Here is a 22489-nt window from a genome sequence, read left to right on the forward strand (position 1 = left end):
TATCATCATATTACTTACACAGTGTGTAATTTATTATCAGCAATTTTTTTGGTGTTATTTTTATATTGTAGTACCTTACAATTCATGATTCACCTGATTGCTAATCTAATTTCATCATTCCTATATTGGCTTGCCCATTGATTACTGAAAATATGGTTTTTATTTATATTTTCAGTAAATCATATAGTTGTAATTGGGCTCTAGATAAAAATTTCAGAATCAAATCATTTAATTTATAGTTGGGTAAGATCTGCTTGTAGTTAGAATTTGACGAAATCCAATGCTACTTTTTTTAACCTTGTTACTGTTACATGATTTTTGTTCTGATTTCTCTGTTGTGTAATTTTGTGAATTAGTTTTTTTTTGTCATCCTAAAAAAAATGTTAATTTATTACATACATAGCACATTTTAATTATAAAACTTTAATTAGTAAAGCATTATTTTTATAATTTATGATTTACAATTTTTTAAAAGTATTAAATCATTAATTAATTAATAAATATTTAACTATATTTAAAATATCAGTTTGTATTTTACGATCATATTATATTCAATTTTTTATTAGTATTTTATTTTTTATATTCGTATCTGTATTTATTGGAAAAATATTTCTAACATTAAATTGTGGTGCTGAATTCTTTTATTTGTGATATTAAATTGATATTTATCCTTAAAAGATTTGCTTAGAATATTATTAAATTAAATACTTTATTAAAATTAAACTTTTCCTAGTTTTTTACTTGTTGATATTTTTAAGCTGGAAACCTTAGAATTCTACCTATTATTGAATGTATGTATTTTTATAATATATTTCAAAATACTGAATAAAATTGAATCCTTAATGGTATTTTTTCAAAATTTATCAGTGTTCAAATATTTAGCCATTTTGATACATTAAAAAGTAGTTAGAAAGTCAACATAAATGTAGTCTAATTATTTTAAAGCAACTTTTCATGTATTGCCTTAATGGTTTTAATGATAAATTATTTTCATAATCTACTTCAAATTATAAGTGTAATTTTTAATTTTGGATTATTTTTCTTTTACTGGAAATTTGATGTAAAAATGAAAGACATTAACTATAAGTGGGCAATAAAGACAAAACTTAATTTTTCTAAGAAATCAATGTATTGTGATTATCTTATGGTTTTTTCTTTAAAATATATTATTTTATCAGTAAATATATTTAATATTTGTTCTTTTTTATTCATAAGTAACAAAAAAATATAAAACATGTTTATGTACGCAAGTAAAACATATAAATTTAATTCTATTACTATGTAATATTATTCATTCCAATCATTCAGTTCAAACCCTGTTCACAGTTCATTAATTCAATTCATTACAGTTTGTGCTTCAATACAATACATTCATTATATTCAATACAATTGCTTGTTTACATATTCTAAGTTTTTATATGTACATAAATGATGGTTGATACACTAATGGTGATTTTTGTTTGATCGAGTTGGATCTGGTCCAGTACTTTGTTGTTGTTATTTTCTTTGTGACAAGATAGTTATTTTTTTTTATAAAAATAATCTGACTTTAATAATATTAGCAGTACGTGATGTATAATCTCTTTCTTTCTTTATTATTTTTTTTTAATGCATGTAGAAAATTTTCTGTATAATATTTGGTTGGTAATTTTCTGTATCTGTAAAAAAAATATTAAAATCATATTCTGATGATTTAGGTGAAAAATAATGTTTGCTCTTAATTACCAAATTGTATTCATGTTAATTGTCATGACTTTAATGTCAGGCAACCTAACATGAGTCACAAGTTGCTCTTAAAAATGATGTAGCTATTCTTAAATATAACATACACCCTATACTGGGTTATTAGGAAAAGTGACAAGTGAAGTTGTTTCCTTGCTTTCTTCTGTAAGCCAAATGTACAATTGCAAATCATGTTTAACCCAGAAGAGTGCTTGAAATCTTCATTTCTACATTTTTTTTCATCACACCATCTGACTATATAATGAACTATCACTATCCTCAAAGATAATTTACATGCACAAGGAAGTCCTAAGCTATAACAAAGCCTGAGGCTAATAGTGGAAAACAATTTAAATACCCTTTTAGTGAAACTCGCTTCAACTTTAGGGGAACTGTTAGTAGATATAAACAATAAGTGTTGGGAAACGTATGTTTTCCACTGAAAAGTATGTTAATATGTATATTTAATTACAGTATTATTCATGTACATAAGATTATAGTTAGGACAAGTTGGAATGGGTATTTCATAAAGTGGAATAGATATTTTTATAGATACTGTCAAAATTCACATATCTGCTGTGGATTTAATAAAAGGTAAATACTATTTCATAATGCTAGACATATACAGCGAACTGCTAATTAGAGAAACTGAAAAGCTGTTACTGAGAACAATGCATTTACTAATTTATTTTTTAGATACCGGTATTTACACCAAACAAATTGTTTGCATCATATAAAAAGAAAAATCATTTCTGTTCTTGTTGAACTCATTTAGACTAATCTCTTGTAAGATGTTCTGATAATGTTTCCGTTAATCTTAATCCACTGATCTACTGTGTTCGACATACCATATGTACTCTTAGTTGATAGCATAGTTGAAGTTGTATACTGAAGATCAGTGTATTTTCTTGGTTATTTGTTTGCATCAGTATTTTCACTCTTAACTTCACTGTGTTAAGTTTATTATGAAGGTTAACTTATTTCATTGTTTCACATTATTCCATTAGTTTGATTACTTTTTTTTACAGTATGAGTATAGCATTAATGAGACATGTAAATTCTAATTGAAATTAAGAAGTAATTAATGTTTACTGCTGTTTTTCTTTTAAAGACAAGATTAAGATTAAAAACTAATTAATAACTGTTAAAGTGCTTATTTATGTTTATTTTAATTTAAGGTTTAGCTCAAGACATAAAAAACATGTATTTGTTATTTATTATGATTATAATTGTTTGTGTGCACTGCCTAATTCCAGCTCATTCTCATTGTTCACTGGCTTCTTCCTTTTTTTATCTGAAATTAAAAATAAAAAAACTTTATTCCTTTTACAAGTTAGTAAAGACTACTTGCTAATAGCAACTGATTGGCAATGTTAAACTGGATCACATCCTACCCAGCCTCAACTTATCCATTAAGTAGCTACTGATCATTAAGTCTCTGGTTTTCTTTTCTGTGACAACAGGTAATGGGTGGCTGTGATGATAAAAACTTTCAGAGTTAATATGTTATTTGATTCAATTTAATAATTCATAAGTCATATCATTGTGAATTTTGTGTAAAAGAAAGAAAATGTAAGGTGTGACATTGCAAGTCCAATGCAGACTGTACTGTTATTCATGATGAAGAGAGAAGTGGGAAGCCTAGAGTCTAGATGAATGACCTAGTTTAAAAAGAATACAAAAATTCCATAAAACTGATGCTTTACAATTAGTGTTCTTACTACAGAATTTTCAGCTATTCACAGAGTTCATTGTATAGAAATCCTAATGAAAAAGTAAATTTACATAAATTTGGTAATATGGGTTTCATAAATGCTGGTTGATGTGTATGAAAGATTGAATAATGCTACTTTTTGAATAATTGAATCAAAGGTTCCCATCTACGTGCAATTATTTGAATCTCTATGAGAATCAGGGAGAGATTTTTTTTTCATATTGTGATCAGTAATGAAACATCAATTTCTCACATCAATGTTGTCTTTACAACCACTCATGCAGTGTTCATTTATATCAGAAAATATAAAAGAATTCAAGGGAACCATAGAACATAACTTCTGTTTTGTAGGGAGACAAAACTTGTGACATCTACATCTTCCTTCAATTTAAGAATTACCTTAGTTGTCAATAATTCAAGGAGTAGGAAACAGTGTTGGAAATCCCAGGCAACAGAATATATTTATAAAAGCAAGATCTAAAAAATTATTTCCCATATTCAAAAAATGTTTAGAAAATAGTGGTGACTTAAAAAAGTAAGATAGCTAAATATTGAGTGGGTTATAATTTTTTTTCTTCTAATTTGCATATTCTTTTTAATGACCTATCAGCCTTTACTTTTGATTTACACCTTATGTGTATTTCTTAGATTGTACAACTGTGACAACGCAAAGTTCTTGTTTCATGATTCTATGTGCATTCGTTACACAATACTGAGAAAGGTTTCATGATACTGAGTTCTCGTTTCATGATTCTATGTGCATTCACTACACAATACTGAGAAATGTAAATTTGTATACTTTTTATTGGAATAATTATTAAGTTAGTCAGCTGGTGTTCAACACTGGAAAGCCTGAACATGCATAACTTTTACTTGTTTAGTTGGACTTAACTTTTTATCTAATGTACGGGTGATACTGCAGTACAGGCGAGACTGTATGGGAGACACATTTAGTCTGGGGCTACACTTATGTATTTAGTGATGATGTAACTGATTGTGCTAAGTAGAATATTGTACATCAAATTTGTATACGTTTGTCACTTCTGCTCTTTATTGTGGTTATGTGATTGCTTTTGTAGTATATTAATTTTATTAATATTACTTTGTTTTTATATTACCTGCCCAGTAAAATAACTGATGCAAGACAGACTCATAATATGATTCTTTTCATGTTTATAAAAAATAACTGCTTAATCCCAGTCCCATTAAGATCCAAATGCTGAATTAAGCCTTTACATTCTGAATAACAGATTATCTTGTTGAATTATTCATACTATTGTCTTTTAACTATTCTTTTTAATTAATAATTATGTGTTCCATCAAAATTCAAGAACAGTAAGAAAAATTGAGTTACTTTCTAAAAAATCTCCATAAGCAGTGAATGAAGAATGAGGTGGATGAATGATTGTCACAAATAACACTAAGTTAATATAAATTTCAAAAATTATACAGAAAGCAAGTATAGAGAAAATAATAGTTAATTGTTTATGATTTTTAAGCTATATTACAGTTGTAAAAAACAAATGTATCTATATTTTATTATAAACTGAAGTTGAACATTTTGAACTTTACTTCTGCAGAATAATACATATGATTATTATATATAGGATGAACGAATTGGATACAAGGTGATAATTATCATTCTGCAATTTAGTCTTTGAAAAATAATGTATTTTTCAGGACTGTTGTCAGTTCTACATAGCTAATTGTTTAGGACAACAGAAAATTTAAATTTATGATAGGTTGTTACTCATATACAGTGCACCAACCTAATGAAGTATCAACAATGACACAAGTATCTGACAAAGGGCCAAATGAAAAATTGTTCACTGATTAATGTAAAGCCTCCAAGCTTTACAACAGCTGAAAAGTAGTCCTCTACGTAAAACAATTTTCAGTAATTCTTGCTTAAAAAATTGAGAACCATTTCACTTTCATGAATTATGTAATAAGATGTTTATGAGATGAAACAATTGACCATTGAAACGAATCCTATTAATTTATCATTTATGAAGATGACCGTCAAATAACTGAAAAGGTTTCCAAAATGTTTTTCTGAAGTACTTTTTATAAAACATCATGGAGAGGAACAAACTTCAAAAGAAGTTATCAGTATTAAGAAAAAAAATGAATGTAAATTTTTAATTTACCTTAATTTTTATTCAAGGCCAGGCATTTTTTAAAATAAGAACCACATATTTGTTTCTATCCAGATTAATTTAAATGCGAGTGTGGCACTTAGACTTGGTGTTTCTTTAAATAATTAAAAGTATGATAATAATAATTCAAAACTTTCATTTGCCTCTAGAAAAATGTTTTTCTTGAAAACCTCATTATTTTTTAATCGGCTACTTTTGTAACAACTACTGATTGGTGTATGTTTATGAATTTTTAACATCTGATTATTATTATTAGTCATCCTTTTTCTCTATACAAATTAATAAAATACTTTCTTAAGTACTTTACTTACTTTTTAAGCACCATGAATTCTTTGTTGACCCTCAAGTATAAAGGATCATATTATCTAAAACATTATGATTTACACATTTTTTATGTTTACTTACCTGGACCTAGCATAACTCTTTCCAGTGCACAACCAGGAGCTTCAAAAAGTAAAAATAATAATACTGCTGAGAATATTGATCCCATTATATCACCAAATGCTGTTGTTATCTGAAAGAAAAAAGTACTGGCAATTTATATAATATTCTATGACATTTATGATTATCAAATTTTGTATTTTTAATGATTTCATTTAATTCACATCCAAATTTCTTACAAATAAAATTATAATAAATTAAATAAAACAAAAAAAAAAATGTAAAAAAGTAATATGAAAGATATGTGGAGAAAAATGTTTGTTGGTCTAGATGTTAAGAAAATATGCAAGTAAAGAATAACATTAAAAATGTTGAGTTAGGAAATAAGTAGGAGGTTAACTCTATGTACCAATTTATATTCCAAAGAACTTTATAGTGATTCAATTTAAATTTATTGTAAATTACCCTTTTATTTTATATTTATTTTTATTAATTTATTGATTATTTTTCAAATTAATTAATAATTTTTGATTAACATCTTGAATATTTCTAATAATGATTTATAGTTTTTAACTTTTACATTTATTTTAACAGCTAGAAATAATAATTTTTGTCTTGGATTAAGTGTGCGCTGATGCCAGAACACCATTCTAATACTGCTTTTTGGGAAAAATAAAATTTGCCCTTCTCATACAAAATTTATTTAGACTTAAAACCTGGCATACGTTTTATTTAACATAAAAAATATAATATAACTTTTAAAAATCAGAAGTGCAAAAATGGTCCTAAAATAAACACAAATATGACTTTGTTGTAAAACCGTTTCTTAATGTAAATAATTCTTTCTAATTTGAGTACATTTATCTATAATAATCTTAAAAGAATTCTTTAGAAACTATAAAAATACAGTCTGGGAACATGATTAAACACTATTTTTCTGTACCAATTTTAAAATCCTCAGCAGAACATTAAATAGTGAATAATTAAAAATATTATAATAATTAAGAATAACCTAACTCAAATATTAAGTAGTACAATTTTATAAAATTATTATTAAATCAGAATTCATTTAGGGGCAGGATTTTTCACACTGTGAAGGTTGTAATGAAATAAATTAAGACCTCTAAAAGACTGATGTCTATGTTAATGTGCATCTACAAAACGTAGATATGAAACAGAATCAGAAATGAGGGTGTGAGAAATATCAATGAAAAGATGAGTCTATCCTCTGTAAAGACAAGGTTTATTTTTATGATGCAAAATATGAAGAGGTAAAGCAAGCAACAAGTGGGAAGACTACATTGAATCTAGTCAAATGCCTAGATTAAATGGTGTGGACTCAGAACACTGTGGCTATTTCTGATCTGTTCAGATGTAATAATGGAGAGTACATACAGTCAAATAACTTCTCATTTACATATAATTTGATATTACTGAAAACATAATAAATCAAATCTAAATTTGATTATGGTAACTAATTTGAACAAATTTCATTTGAGTATAAGTTTATGTACCATGTATTTTGAATAGATAAGTTTAGGCAAGACTATGAGTAGTTTTTGTATGAACTATAACATTAACACAGCAAAAAAGCTGTGTTCACCTATTACTCAGTGGAAAATGGTGAATAAGAATTTTATTCAGTCCTGGTTTGTGTTTTAGAAACTTTTATCATTATAATTTATTTTTATAAAACAAAGTAACTTATTTAGTTATTTTTATTGTGGATGCATACTTCATAATGTATTAAAATGAGGTCCTTTTTGTGTATATGTAAAATATTTACATGTGCAGATGTTAATGATAGTGTATTCATCTGTTTTAATGAGGTGATTGGAACATATTGATTTTATTGAGTTATAGAGTGCTTTTATCCATTTGTTTTATTTATTTCAAACTGTATTTTATTTGTCCAATCTACATAATTTTGCAGTCAGAGCAATGCATTATGATTGTCTCTGGGTCAATCTGTTTTGTGCACGATAGTTTTTTTTTTTTGCTGTAAAGATGATACAGCAAAAATACAGTATAAATACAGTAAGTTTTATTTATTTTTTTTGTGAACTATTTTTACTTTGTCTTTTTTTAAGTACTTTATTGTGCTACATTTCTTGTTTTTTTATTATTATATTTACTTTAATTATTTTACACTGAAATGAGTCAGTAAGTTACAATCATTCGTATATAAAAGATATATTACAATGCTGAATTTTCTATGTGATCTTCAGGTAATATGGTTGTGGTAAATAATCTGTGGATCATAATCCTAAATGGTTTGAGGTGTGAATAACTGTGTTTATCATTGATGGTTTCTGATACATTTTGAAATGCTGCCTTTGAACAATAAGGTAGTATGGTATCATTCATCATATCTGTACCAATGTGTTGTTTTTATCACCACATTGCTGTTTGCCTGTATAATAATATGTATCTGTTGCATAGTAAAAATTCAAAAATAAAAGATTCAAGGTATAGACAATTGATGGACCCAGAATTAAATAAAAGAATTTAGATGTGACACTCGTAGGTACAAGTATTCATTTCATTTTAAAGCAATCCTTAATTGTAAAGAAAATTTAAACTCCTAGCACTAAGGTATAATAATATCTTTTAATTAATTAAAATTTTGTAATAGAATAAACTTTAAATATTGTAATAAAATAAATTAACAAGACAATTGTAAATATTCCATTTTGGAAATTTACTGAATAGAATTTGTAATTTTGTAATAATATCCAAAAATATTCTTTTTATATGTTACTGCACATTATTAGATTGAAAACTAAAACAAAAATTTTAGTAACAGAAAATTAATTTGAAATTAATGTTGTGACTGCTCTATGGACAACATGGCAAAGAAAAAAAGAGAAGTAAACTTAAAGAAAAAACTACAGAATAAATATTGTCTACATTCAATTTCATGGATTCTACATTAGAAAATATACAAAGTTGGTTATTAGAGTAGAATCAGATAAAAAATAATAGAATAGCTGAAAGAACAGTAATAAACACTTGAAAATGAAGAGCTGATCAGATAGGTACTAAATATACTTAAAAAAAACTTTTATGTAATGAAAATTTATTCAGCTGCAAAATCTAGAACTCATGAATATGGATCAGCAGATAATTTATACCCATTTTACTTGGGATATGGTGTTGATAAGGTGCAAAGTAGCAGCATTTTGAAAATTTATTCGTGCACATTAGATTTTAATTAATTTTGTAAACCCAAAATGTATGATTATATTCTTATTCAAATATAACTTTATTCAATAGCTGAACATGTATAGAAGGTTTAAATAGTAATTTACACGATAATTAGTATTTTGTTTATTAAAAAAAGTATAAATTAGAAATAACCAAAATATTAATTCGCTCTTGAAAGTAATCTACTGCAATGTGAAAAAAATAATTTAATTGAATAAATTATTTTGTTTATAAGTTATCAGTCATATCAAAATGAGAAAAAAGTGAATGAGAGAGTGATGGAGGAGATGCTGAAATTCAATGTCCACCATAATCAATGACTCATCTACTTGAAAAATTTACAGTTCTGTGTGTTGTAGAAAAGATTTCTGTATGATGCATAAAGTAAGTTGTAGGAAGACTATCAGATTATAAGTTTTTGTTTTGGAATGTAATTTTGTTGAATAATAATTATTTTTAATTTGTTTATTGTTTCTTGTATTATTTTATACTTTACAGAAGTATATTTTTATAGCTTGTCCAAGACAAATTATTACAGAACTGATGAACAGCGTAACTGTATATCTTGCTGCCTAACAAGCATGGGTTTATAATACTACTCAATTAAAGACAGTATGTATATGGTACGACTATTGTTTATTCCAATCAGTGAACAAATCCACGTCTTGTATTTATTAGTTACTTATTTAATCCTGAGTTTATACATTATTAAATTAATAATTTATTTCTTTATTAGATACTAAATTAGATATGTTATGCAATATTATGCAGACTGATCGGCTGTTACTGATTAGTGTTTAGGCCTAAATGTATTTATTTATAGTTCTATAACTGTATAAAACATCCAAACCAAACATGTATAAGATTGATGTCTACTGTTTATGCTACGTTCTTCGCCCTTTGTTCTGGGAGGTATTCATGACGCATATGAAAAAATTGGCAAAAACATAAAATTTTTAATTTGAAGCTATGATTTTTACATAATCTTACATATCACCATCAAAGCTTGTTGTTAAATCAATTTTGAGATACTGTCCTAAAATTATTTTTTATCATTTAGTGTGTTTAATTTAAGAGTGGTGTTTTAAAAAGTTTTTTACATATTTTTTATTTTCTACTTTTTAGTCTTATACTAAGACTAAATTTTATACTTTGTAAGTTTTAAAAGTTTATACTTTACACCATGCTAGCGCACAGGTTCAAGCGATTATAAGAAATCTGAATTTTTGGCTCAGCTGTAGAAAAATACTCTCATTCAATTTAATCAATTGAAACGATAATATCACAAACACATGGATAATTTTTTCACTAAGAAAATATGCATAAAAATTAAGTTGCATAAGTTCAAGGGGCATTTTTTCACTTAGCATCTTAGGGGCATCTTAGCAACTTGAAAATGTTGCTAAAATGTGTTGTCATGAGAAGCAAACCTCTATGCAAAATTTCAGAGCTAATGGATAAGCAAAAGTGCTTTAAAATTAGACTGAAAGGTTCTGTACCATAAATCTCACATACATAGTCCAAGAACAAGTTAATATACTCTCTCTCTCTCTCTCTGTCTGTCTGTGTGTGTGCGCGCGTGCGTGTATACACACCATAAATATATTATCATATATATATATATATATATATATATATATATATATATTAACTCGATCAAGAGAGTCTTACCATATATATATATTAAGTCTTCTACAAGTAGCATATTATAGCCCTGCACTAGCTAGGCAACTATCGCCTAGATCAGATCTGTACCAATTCAGCTTGGACAAGCTATACTACACTATATTAAAATATAGTATATGTTATATTTTGTGGTGTTTGAATATACCTTTAAAAATGAGTAAGTTTTAAAGAAAATACTGGATACATTCACTATTATCATTTTCAGTTTGCAACACTGCACATACTAATCAATTCTGCATATACTTTGTCCTCAATACAGAACTATATTACTGTTACTAATGCAATTGTATTAATTATACTAATGCTGATCTCCATGTCAGAATAGTAGCATCTATGCCTTTCATTTGGGGCATTTCCCACAGACAGCTTCTAGCTTATATGGTGAAATAATCAAGAAAAAAATAAACTGGTTATAAAATATGCAAATATTTATATAACTTTATGATTCTTATAACTGATGACAATAAAACCAAATTAGACCTAAACATTCAATTTATTAATTGCTTATATACTAAGCTTCTTATACACTCTATATTTTTACAACTGTCAACTAGAACAATTATACTAAAATTCAACATGTCTCTTAGAGATGCTGATTGCTCCTGTAATAAAAACATTTTTTTAAAACCTGTTTTTAAAACTTTTTTTATATTATTTTTTGATTTTGTATTTCTTCTTTAGTGAAACATTCCTCTAAACTTATTAACAAATTTTAAGATGCTTGGCAATCTCACCCTTAACCATTTATTATTTTTCAAAGTTCTGTAGCATTTGTCATTATTAAAACATTTACTAATTTCACTTTTGAAAACATACTTTTATTACAAATTGTTTAATATTCTATATCTTTATATATTCTGTTATCATTATTATTTTTAAATTTTACTATTTTTTTTTTATTATATTTTATTTATTTATTCTATCTATTTTTTTAATTAATTTAATGTTGTAGACTTAAACAGATCACTCAAATAATATATTTTAAAATCTTACCCGTGTCATATCAGTAAAGTTTATTGGTGTTCTTTGTGCACCCATTTGTAGTTTTAAAATTAATATATGTGTCAAATATATACAATATGAGAGGCGACCTAATGGCTGAAATACAGAACCCCATGAAAGGAACTTGTTGAGGAAACCTGAAAAAAGTAAATTGTAGAATAGATTTTAATAAAAGTGTTTATGCTGGAAGAGATATTTGTTTATTAAAATTTTATAGAACTGCTTATTTGTAGATTTTTTGGAATATGATGCTCATTGGTTGTAATTGAAAATGTTATTAACAACTCTAACTTTAGAAAGTGCTTCATGCTCTATGAAGCAGCAAATAATGTTATTATTTTTATTTACAATAATACAATTTGAGACATGTATGCATTGTTTAAACTATAAAAGCTACATGAATTGAAAAAATAATAGATTTCAACAGAAGTTGGTATAACTGAAACAAACAGAGTATAATTAATTACTACATACATGTTATAAACAATAATTACAATAACTAAGTGTAGTTTAAATAAATAAAATAAACGCCAATACTCCTAGTACAGTTATTTACTAATAACAAATATGGGATAGGTAAATTATTTTTAATTAACAAAAAGAAGTTACTCTAAACAAGCAATGAAGTTGATTGAAGTAGTAATTAGGTAGCATTTGCTTATGTGTCACTAGTAATTATCTTGTGTTATGTTTATAACATAATTAAAAATATAGTGTTTATTTATTTGTTATAGCTAAAAGGAATCATAAAACCGAAAAATACAGTAACAGTATGATTAATTTACTGGTCAGCAAATACAGCTTTTTACATTGGGAATACTGTTTTATCGCGATGCTTGCAAAATAATGGGAATGTTTACAAAATGATTGATGCTAACTGTCTCACAGTCAACATATACTGATTATTAACCCACATATTATCAACTGTCAGAATTGTTCTAAGATATTCTCAATTATTGTGAAAACGTATATTGAAAACTTATTGTGAAAATTATTGTGAAACGTATATTTGTCATATTATATAAATAAATAATTCATTTTGTTTGTGTTTTGAAGAGATTAATACAAATTAGTTGCTTTAAAGAATGAAATCAGTAAAATTAATTATTTCTAATCAATGAAATATAATGATAATCAAGTCGCTATTATTATAATATATCATTATAGTTTTGTTTCCAGTTACTTAAAGATGAAATTCCATAGTTAAAAAGCTATTTCTAAAAGGTAATATGATTAATTCCTATCTTATTAGGTATGTATGTACAGGGATACAATTATATAATCAATTATTTTTGTAAGAATATTATATTACTGATGTATTTTTAGCCATATCAATTTCAGACATCTTCACTATGATTATATTATTTTTTCTTTCCAAATACCCAAATTTATAAAACAAAAGTATTGATTCTTTTTAAAATTATCGATATTCAAAGAGAATTCATTTATTAAGTAAAAAAAAAAAACAAAAAACACACACATGCACCCACTATAATTTCTAAATCAGCGATTCCAAGTTTTTGATTGCGTACCCGTAATTATAAGTTGTACCTTACATAATATATGTGTGTGTATAGTCAAAAATCAAATTATGTATTATTTATATTACTTCTTTGGTGTACCCCGAAGTATCACTTTATGTATCCCCTAGGGTACGTGTACCCCACTTTGGAGACCACTGCCTTAAATAATGGACCTGTGTGCTTTACATGTATAAAATATATGTAAATACTATATACTAGTTAATATTCTTGGCATTGCTCAGGGCCATATTTTCTTCACAGGTCCATCCATAACAATTTTACAAAAATTGTCATTAACTTTCCATAACAAACATAAATCTTCTTTGTATTCCTTACTGCTGAATGTAACCTTTTAAATTTAGCCTTTTTATTACTGTACAATATAATAGTTTGAATGAAAACATTCGGAGTTTGTAGAAAGAATATGTATTTTAAACTTTCAAACAATATACAGTACAATAACTAATGCAACTATACATATAATGTACAAATATACTATATACAAAAACTTATGCAACTATATAGTTATGTACAATTTAATTTAATTTTTAATTCATTCAATTAAAATTTTTTAAATTGAATTAATTAATCCTGCTGTAAGCATTGAGAATAGATGTATAGGAACATTTTAAAAAGTATGCTTAAAAGTGGTCAGGAAAAACATTTAAAATAGTCAAAATTATTCTAGAATATTTGCAAATGTTGAAATTATTAAAAATTCTGAAATATTCCAGAATTTTAATCTTTTTTAATGTTTTAAGCTTCTCACCCCTCACTCTTCCTGTAGCAGTTGCAGTAAGTACGTCTAACATCCACAGTATTTTTTCTCTGTTAGCAAGTAGTTATTAATTTCTTAAATATGGTACCGTTGATATGTTAAATGAATAAATTAAAAATTAATATAACCCACCTTACAGCATGTTGATGTGTACTCTAGATCTAGATGGCTTACTTGAAGTCATCATCAGGAGTTAAAATTAATACATTTAAAGTCAAAAGTTAAAAAAAAAATCATAGTTTAAATTTAAAAACAGTCATGACTGTTCCGGTCCTATTAGTATACTGACTGGTATAGTAAACTGGTCTGTATATACTACATATCTATATATCTATAATATATACTACATATCTGCGTACACTATCTACTAGTATACTTATACTAGTAGGACCGGGACAGTCAAGACTATTTTTAAATTTTAACTATGGTTTTTTAAACTTTTGACTTTAAATGTATTAATTTTAACTCTTGTACCTTCAAGTAAGCCGAAGTCAGCATAGTTGAAAGATCATGTTCTCAAAAAAAAAAATAAATAAATAAATAAAGTAACCTTTTAATCAATATATTCAGACACATACACTATATAATATTTTTTAAATTAATCTACTAAAATAATTAATAAAAAAATAAATAAAAATAATTTTATATAATCACAATTATGAAAAAAAATCGGTTCAAACTTTAATTAAATAATAAATTTAATATACTCGTAATTCACTTTCTTAATACTAATAAATATTGTTGGAACCAATTATAAAATTTACTATTTTTTAAAAATATAAACTGTTTGTGAGTAACATATATTTTGATAATAAAAGTTATTATATTCGATAATTAAAATTTTGAGATTCTTTTTATTCTAAAAGATTAAATAAGCATAATATTATAATTTATTATTCCATACCACCATGTCCAGTTGCACAAGCAAATATGAGCCAACATGATGCTAAAGCCCAGATATGTCTGTGTATAGATTTGTATAATGTGTCATAAATTGGATCATATTCATGCGTTTCCTTTTGGAAAGGTAATATGCCAAATGTTACACCAAAGAATGCAATACCAGATAACAGCCATCCCACAATTATTGTTTTCTGGAAAAATAACATAAATGGTTGATTCTTCATTACTATTAATATTAAAATTATCCAAAGTGTTTCATATACATATCTGTCATATTCTTTTATTCATATACTTACTCTACAATCATATCTCATATTTTCATGTAAATGTAATGTGATTATTATAAATGCCACAGAAAATATGATGCTAATTGCCATAGATAATACTTGCAAAAAGAAATTAATAAATTATTTATTTTCTTTTAATTTTAGATCCTAAAAATATTTGCAGGTCTAAAAATTTGGGAAGTAAAATTTTCACTTATCTTCTACATAAATTCACTTCCAATTTAAGATAATTATTGTTTTTTTTTTATTTTTTACTATTTTTAAACAACTTGTACTAGGTTAAAAATAGTTCTGCTATTGCGAGAGTAGTTGCTCCAAGCTGCAAACACTAAGCATAAACTTTAGTGCATATCACCCCAGCTTAAGCAATTACCAGAAAGCTCATTGATAGGAGCAGGCTTAATGGGTTTAAACTCAAGATCATTTTCATTATATTTGAAACTGAATTGGGAATATTTAGGTCTGAAAACCTTTCCCTAGATGACTTAGGAAGAGATTATAAACAGGATTCTGTCAGAGCTACTGGATCGACTGGAAGGATCTCCAGAGTTTCAAACTGAGGACTAACCCAGCGGAAAAGGTATTTTCCACTTTAAGAATGTTATTACTACTGACGGAGCTACCTTACCAAAATGCTGAATGAATTTATCTCTTATGATTTCATAGTTTTCATTTGCATTTGTATGCTCATGCACCCAAATACTAACAAGGTTTTCTTCAAGTGAATACTAGCTTGTGTCTGCCATTTTAACATAGCATTAAAAAAATCAAAATTTTCACTGAACGTATAAGAATATGAGCAACTTCTAACAAACCTGATGCTTTGCTGAATAAATGACACCAGCTAATCTAATAACTTTTGTAATCATCTAGTATAATTTACCAACCTGTATCTTATATCATGAAAAATGACTTTGAGGCCAATTAATACTAGTTGACTCGGTCTTTAGAACCACTAATCAAGTAGAAAATAAATTTCTTAACATACTGCAATCTCTCAGTTGTTCAGTGATCACATACAACCTTTTATGATTTATAAATTTTACAGAATATTTGTGATTATAAGAAGTATTATTTAAACATTTACATTATATAGTCAAAGCTCTGCATTACAAAACTCAAGGTTCCACTACTTATTTTCATAACTGAGAATTTCATTATGGAGAGCTTTGAACTAGCATATAGATGCTAGTTTTTGTAAAATGTGAAACCTCTGAATAACAAATGATTAATAACAAATCACAAAGAGGAATAAAGATGCTAATATTATTCATATAATAAAATAACAAAATTAAGTCAGGAGAACAAATGTATATATCTAAATAATTGACAATGTAATTTAGATACAAAATATACACATATCTTGGGTAACTACAATTAATGAAGGAATTTTTTGAGTGGATTTACTCAATGCTGTGGTTTTTTTTAAATAATAAAGGCTTTCCATAATTAAATATTTGGTGATTTATTAAGGTAGTGTGCTTTTTCTCATTAGTACTGAAGGATAAGAGGAGTTGACATTACAAAGTTGTGAAAAGATAATATGAGTCAGGTAAATCCCTAGTTTTAGCTGCTATTATATAAGGCGCCATCCTAACAGTAATAGTATTCCTTTTGAGAAATCATATTTAACTACATTTTATTGAAAAGTACTTGTTGAATTTTTATCATAGGCTTCACTATATACTGTAAATGGACATGAAAAACTGTTTTTACTTACTGTAGATATAGGTGTTGGATTATTTCTAAATTTATACAGATAAATTCCTAAACCAAAGCCTAATAGCCATGATGTTGCACGAGTATGTGTGTATACATAATTCTCCATAAATATTCTCTCGCGTTCAAGCCTTCTGTTTGAACATATTAGAACATAATTAGTTTGGTTATACATAATTAAGAACATAATTAGTTTGGCTCTAGTAAAAAATTTGTTTGGAGGTAACAATAGTATTTTAAAGTTCTAAAACGTTCCTGAAATGTAATATACTAGTTTGGGCAGTCATATACAAAACAAGCAACATATATGAGCAATATATTTAACTGTAATATTGGGCTGGAAATACATTCTTTGTTTCTTTCATGGTTCCTTACATTTCAATTTAGGAATTTAATGTACAAGTGAATATGTTTACTTAAAAGATAATCAGTGAGGTGTAATTTCATTTGCACACTTTGCTACATAAATTAATATTATATGAAATTTGTATATTGATTTAGAAAAAAAAAATGCATGCAATGCTATTAAGACTATTCAGTAACAATGTAACTAATATTGAGATTAATAAATGTAGTGTCAATAAGATCACAGTGGTAATGTGCATCCAGTTACAATTAACCAATTATTAACATATGAAGATGAACCTATGAAAATAGGTACATTTTCATGTACCTATGAAAATAACATTATTTACATAATTTCATTCTTACAGTCTCTTAAATGAAAATATACAGTTTAGACAAATTATTTTTATATATGTAGATAATTTTTTAATTATAACAATCAAAAACTTTTTTACAGCAAGATATTTTAAAACTCATTGTTTAATATTAAAAACATGTTTATTTTTTTACTGGCACCTAGTTTTGCATGTACATTTGTTACATGTATTGTATACTATCCATTAAATAAAATTATGGACTTAATTTTATACTCTTTACAACTAACTTAAAATTAAATCAGTAAAAAGAGTATTATTGTTACACTAATTTGTGTTTGATGAACAAATGTACTTTTATCTGGTTTTGAAAATGTTTAATGTTCTGTAGCATTATGTGTCTTTAAGGTAGTTTTATAAGAATAATATCAGAGGATGTATTGCAGCTAATGGATGAATGTAGAAAGTAGAAGAATGCTAGTGATGAAGTAAAGGGAACTATTGACAATTAAGACATACTGTAAATAGGAAGTGCAAATTAGCAAAAGAAGAGTGGATTAAAGAAAAGTGGAAAGAAAAATGATCATTGGTAAAATAAATGGAGCATATAGGAAAGATAAAAAGAATTTTGTGGTACATAAATTAAAATCTAATAATGTGTTAAATAAAGATGGTACACAGATTTATAATATGAAAGAAAAGGTTGATAGGTGGGTGGAATAAATTGAAGTGTTATACAGAGGAAATGAATTAGAAACTGGTATTAGAGAGGAAAAAGAGGAAGTTGGAGAGGATGAAAAGGGAGATATAGTATTGAGATTTAAATTGAATAGAACATTACAGGATTTGATGGGAGAAAGGCTCCTGGGATAGAAGGGATACCTGCAGAATTACTGTGCAGTGCAGGTGAGGAAGTGATAGATAAATTATACAAACTAGAGTGTAATATTTAAAAAGGGGAAATTCCGTCAGATTTCAAAAAAAGTGTTGCTGTCATGATACCAATGAAAGCAGGAACAGATAAATGTGAAGAATACAGAACAATTAGCTTAACTACTCGTGCATCAAAAGTCTTAACTAGAATTCTGTACAGAAGAATTAAGAGGAGGGTGGAAGAAGTGTTAGGAGAAAACCAATTTGGTTTCAGGAAAAGTATAGGGGCAAGGAAAGCAATTTTGCACACAGATTAATAGCAAAAGGAAGATTAAAGAAAAACAAACCAATATACATGGCATTTATAGACTTAGAAAAGGCATTTGATAATGAGACTGGAATAAAATATTCAACATTTAAAAAAATTTAGGGTTCAAGTATAGAGACAGAAGAACAATTACTACCATTTGTAGGAATCAAACTATGATAATAATAATCGAAGAGCAAAAGAAAGAAGCAGTAATAAAAAAGGGAGTCCAACAAGGGTGATCCCTATCCCTGTTACATTTAATGTTTACATAGAACTAACAGTTAATGATGTTAAAGAACAATTTAGATCCGGTGTAACAGTACAAGGTGAAAAGATAAAGGTGCTATGATTTGCTGATGACATAATAATTCTAGCTGAAAGTAAAAAAGATTTAGAAGAAACAATGAAAGGCATGGATGAAGTCCTATACATGAACTACCACATGAAAATAAACAAGAACAAAATGAAAGTAATGAGATGTAGTAGAAATAAAGTAGATGAACCACTCAGTATAAAAATAGGATGAGAAAATACTATGGAGGTAGAAGAATTTTGTTATTTGGGAAGTAGAATTACTAAAAATGGAATTACTAAAGATGGCGTTATAAAATGCCGAATAGCACAGGCAAAACGAGCTTTCAGTCACAAATATAATTTGTTTACATCAAAAATTTGTTTAAATGTCAGGAAAACATTTTTGAAAGTATATGTTTGGAGTGTAGCTTTATATGGAAGTGAAACTTGGATGATCGGAATATCTGAGAAGAAAAGATTAGAAGCTTTTAAAATGTGGTGCTACAGGAGAATGTTAAAAATCAGATGGGTGGATAAATTGACAAATGAGGAGGTGTTGCGGCAAATTGATGAAGAAAGAAGCATTTGAAAAAATGTAGCTAAAAGAAGAGACATACTTAGAGGCCACATCATAAGAAAAACTGGAATAATCACTTTAATATTGGAGGGACAGATAAATAGAAAAAAAATGTGCAGGCAGGCAACATTTGGAATATGTAAAACAAATTGTTAAGGATATAGGAGATACACTGAAATAAAACAATTGGTACTAGGTAGGGAATCTTGAAGAGCTGCATCAAACTAGTCAAATGACTGAAGAAAAAAAATAGGAATAATGTAATTGGAAGGAGGACATTTATTAATAATGGTTGATGGAGAAGGAGAGAGTTTAAAACATCTGATTCCATAAGAACTCCTAAAGGATATATAATATAAATTTTAGTTGAACTTTTCCATTCAGTAATTCATAATCTAAATGAATGCTCTCACAAAGATAATGTTTTTTAGTAAAGGAGATTCATTCCCTCAAACATAAAATTGGTTTTTGTAAAAATTAAAATTATTAAGTAAAGGAGAACTGGGCACAAACAAAAACAGATATATTTATGTGTAATAATGACGTGTTTAGTTGAGACTTGTTTAAATGGTGATGACTTGAAATATTATTCTTCTTACAAAAATTGCAGTTAATGGTCAGCCATGGAAAAAGGAAATGAAAAGTTTACATTTGATGTTGCATATTGTTCAACATTTCCATGTTTAATTATTTTTATTATTAACATGTAATTATGTCATTCTTTTTAATAAGTACGTATTTTCACAATTAATTGCAATTAATGACTGATTATAATGTATAATTCACATAGAAATTTTTTCCTTTACATTTAAACCTTCTTAATCGATATTTTTATATTTTGATATTATACTGCAGATATTGTTATTATCTATACACGTCATTGAAATTGTATTGATAACTCAGGTGGTGGTGCAATGAACTGCCAATAACTGAATAGAATGTTTTTATTATGAACAGAACATATTACAAACTCCCATAAGAAAGTCACGATGTATGCTACTCTAGTCTCAACTACATGTATCATTGATTACAGATGTATATGTTTGTGGCAAAAAGAGTAAATGATTTTAATGTATACTAGATTTACAATATTGCTTACCAACAGAGGGAAGTTATCTTATGAATATTTAGTCAACTGAAATATCTGCATCTATTTTTTATCTATACTTTAGTAGAAACATTGAATAGACTTTATGAGTATGTGTATATATATATATATATATATATATGCATGTGTGTGTGTGTGTGTGTGTGTGCGCGTGCACATGCACATTTACATAGATCTATTCAACACATTTAAAAGATTAATTTGATTTTATAAAAGAGTTTATCAATAATAACAGAATGCAGTTATGAGTTATGGGAAATAGGATGACAGAATGACTGGAATAATTCAGAAACTTGATGATGAAAGAGGTATATTGTACTGTACACAAACACATACACATGTGGAAGCATGTTTAGTCTACAATGCTTGTTGCTATTACTTTGTTTGTTTAATGATTGCTTGATACAAAACTTTAGGTTTGTGTTTCTAAAATTCTGTCTGTTTCTGATTATTTTTAAATCATGTTTGCCATTTCTTCCAATACTCAGCAGACAGTTCAGAAAAGCTTTGCTCAAATTTTACTCCATTTATCTTTGGCTTATACAATAGATTTTTCTATATGGTGTAATTTTTCATTTTAATTCAAATCAGTTCAATTGAGTTAAGTTTAGGGTGGTATGGTATCATTTTTAATATACTATAAGCTTACTTCCCTTAGTTTGTCAGAATACAAGCAGAGCTTCTTTAGTTTTGGTTATTCATAAAGTTCACGTTTAATAATATTGGCTGATCATATCTGTACTTTGTAACAATTCTACTACTTGTATTTGATTTTTGTTTTTGGAATTCATAACCTGATTAATTTTCTATATGGGTTGCTGTTGATTATCAAAACTGAACAAAGATGGAAAGTTTGGTATTAATTTTGTTTTAACCACTTTTCTTACTTCTAAGTATTCATGTAGAGCTCCTAGTTTCTGATTTGATTTAAATACTGAAAACTCAATGGGTACTTCTGTAGCTGCACTCTCAACAAATTCTATTAGCAGTATTGGTTGTCTGATATCTGATTTTTTTTGTTGTAGCTGTTGATAGTCTGTTCAAAGTTTTTGTTAGATCAGTCCAATCAAAAACTATCACTTGTGTTGAGTGAATATATATTTTCTGAGAAAATAATTGGTCTAACTTCTCTTCTGCAAATTTTCTTAGGTTTTAAATAATATTTTCTGTTTTTATAAGCATTAAGGATGTTTTCTATGTTAGCAATTTTTATGGCATGTATGAAAATTGCACATATTTTTTAAAATAAATGTTTGAAAATTTTAATGTTCTTTATTCCCTTACAAATTATTCCTGGCAATCTAAAAATTTAATTCTCACTCAGTCTATTTGATTTTGTTAAAAACAAAGTGTAGATGAATATATTACAAAGGTTAGCTATACCAGATTGGAGTTCGTGAGTGTAATATTTCTACACTTTTCCTCTGAAATTTTGTTGTAAATATTTATTACATTCTTTTAACTTTCTCTTTTTATCATGATCTGTGATTAGATCTTGGTTGAGGATTATGTAAACAAATTTAGCAGCATTTGTACAAGAAATTTCACTTGAAAGAAAGACATTAAAAATTTATTGAAAAACATTGT

The 22489-nt window shown here is 26.8% G+C and overlaps 1 protein-coding gene across 1 annotated transcript in view; it reads right to left on the reverse strand.

Moving 5' to 3' along the window:
* Positions 1–22489, reverse strand: part of LOC142317928 (O-acyltransferase like protein-like) — a 60034-nt gene that overhangs the window by 28581 nt on the left and 8964 nt on the right. Inside the window, exons 5-8 of the mRNA XM_075354467.1 lie at positions 17083–17215; positions 15077–15266; positions 11863–12008; positions 6001–6109 (exon numbers count right to left, since the gene is read on the reverse strand). Coding sequence (XP_075210582.1) covers positions 6001–6109; positions 11863–12008; positions 15077–15266; positions 17083–17215 — 578 coding nt within the window. The remainder of the gene's footprint in view (positions 1–6000; positions 6110–11862; positions 12009–15076; positions 15267–17082; positions 17216–22489) is intronic.

Source organism: Lycorma delicatula, chromosome 1, assembly GCF_047948215.1.
Source record: "Lycorma delicatula isolate Av1 chromosome 1, ASM4794821v1, whole genome shotgun sequence".
Classification (NCBI taxonomy): Eukaryota; Metazoa; Arthropoda; class Insecta; order Hemiptera; family Fulgoridae; genus Lycorma; species Lycorma delicatula.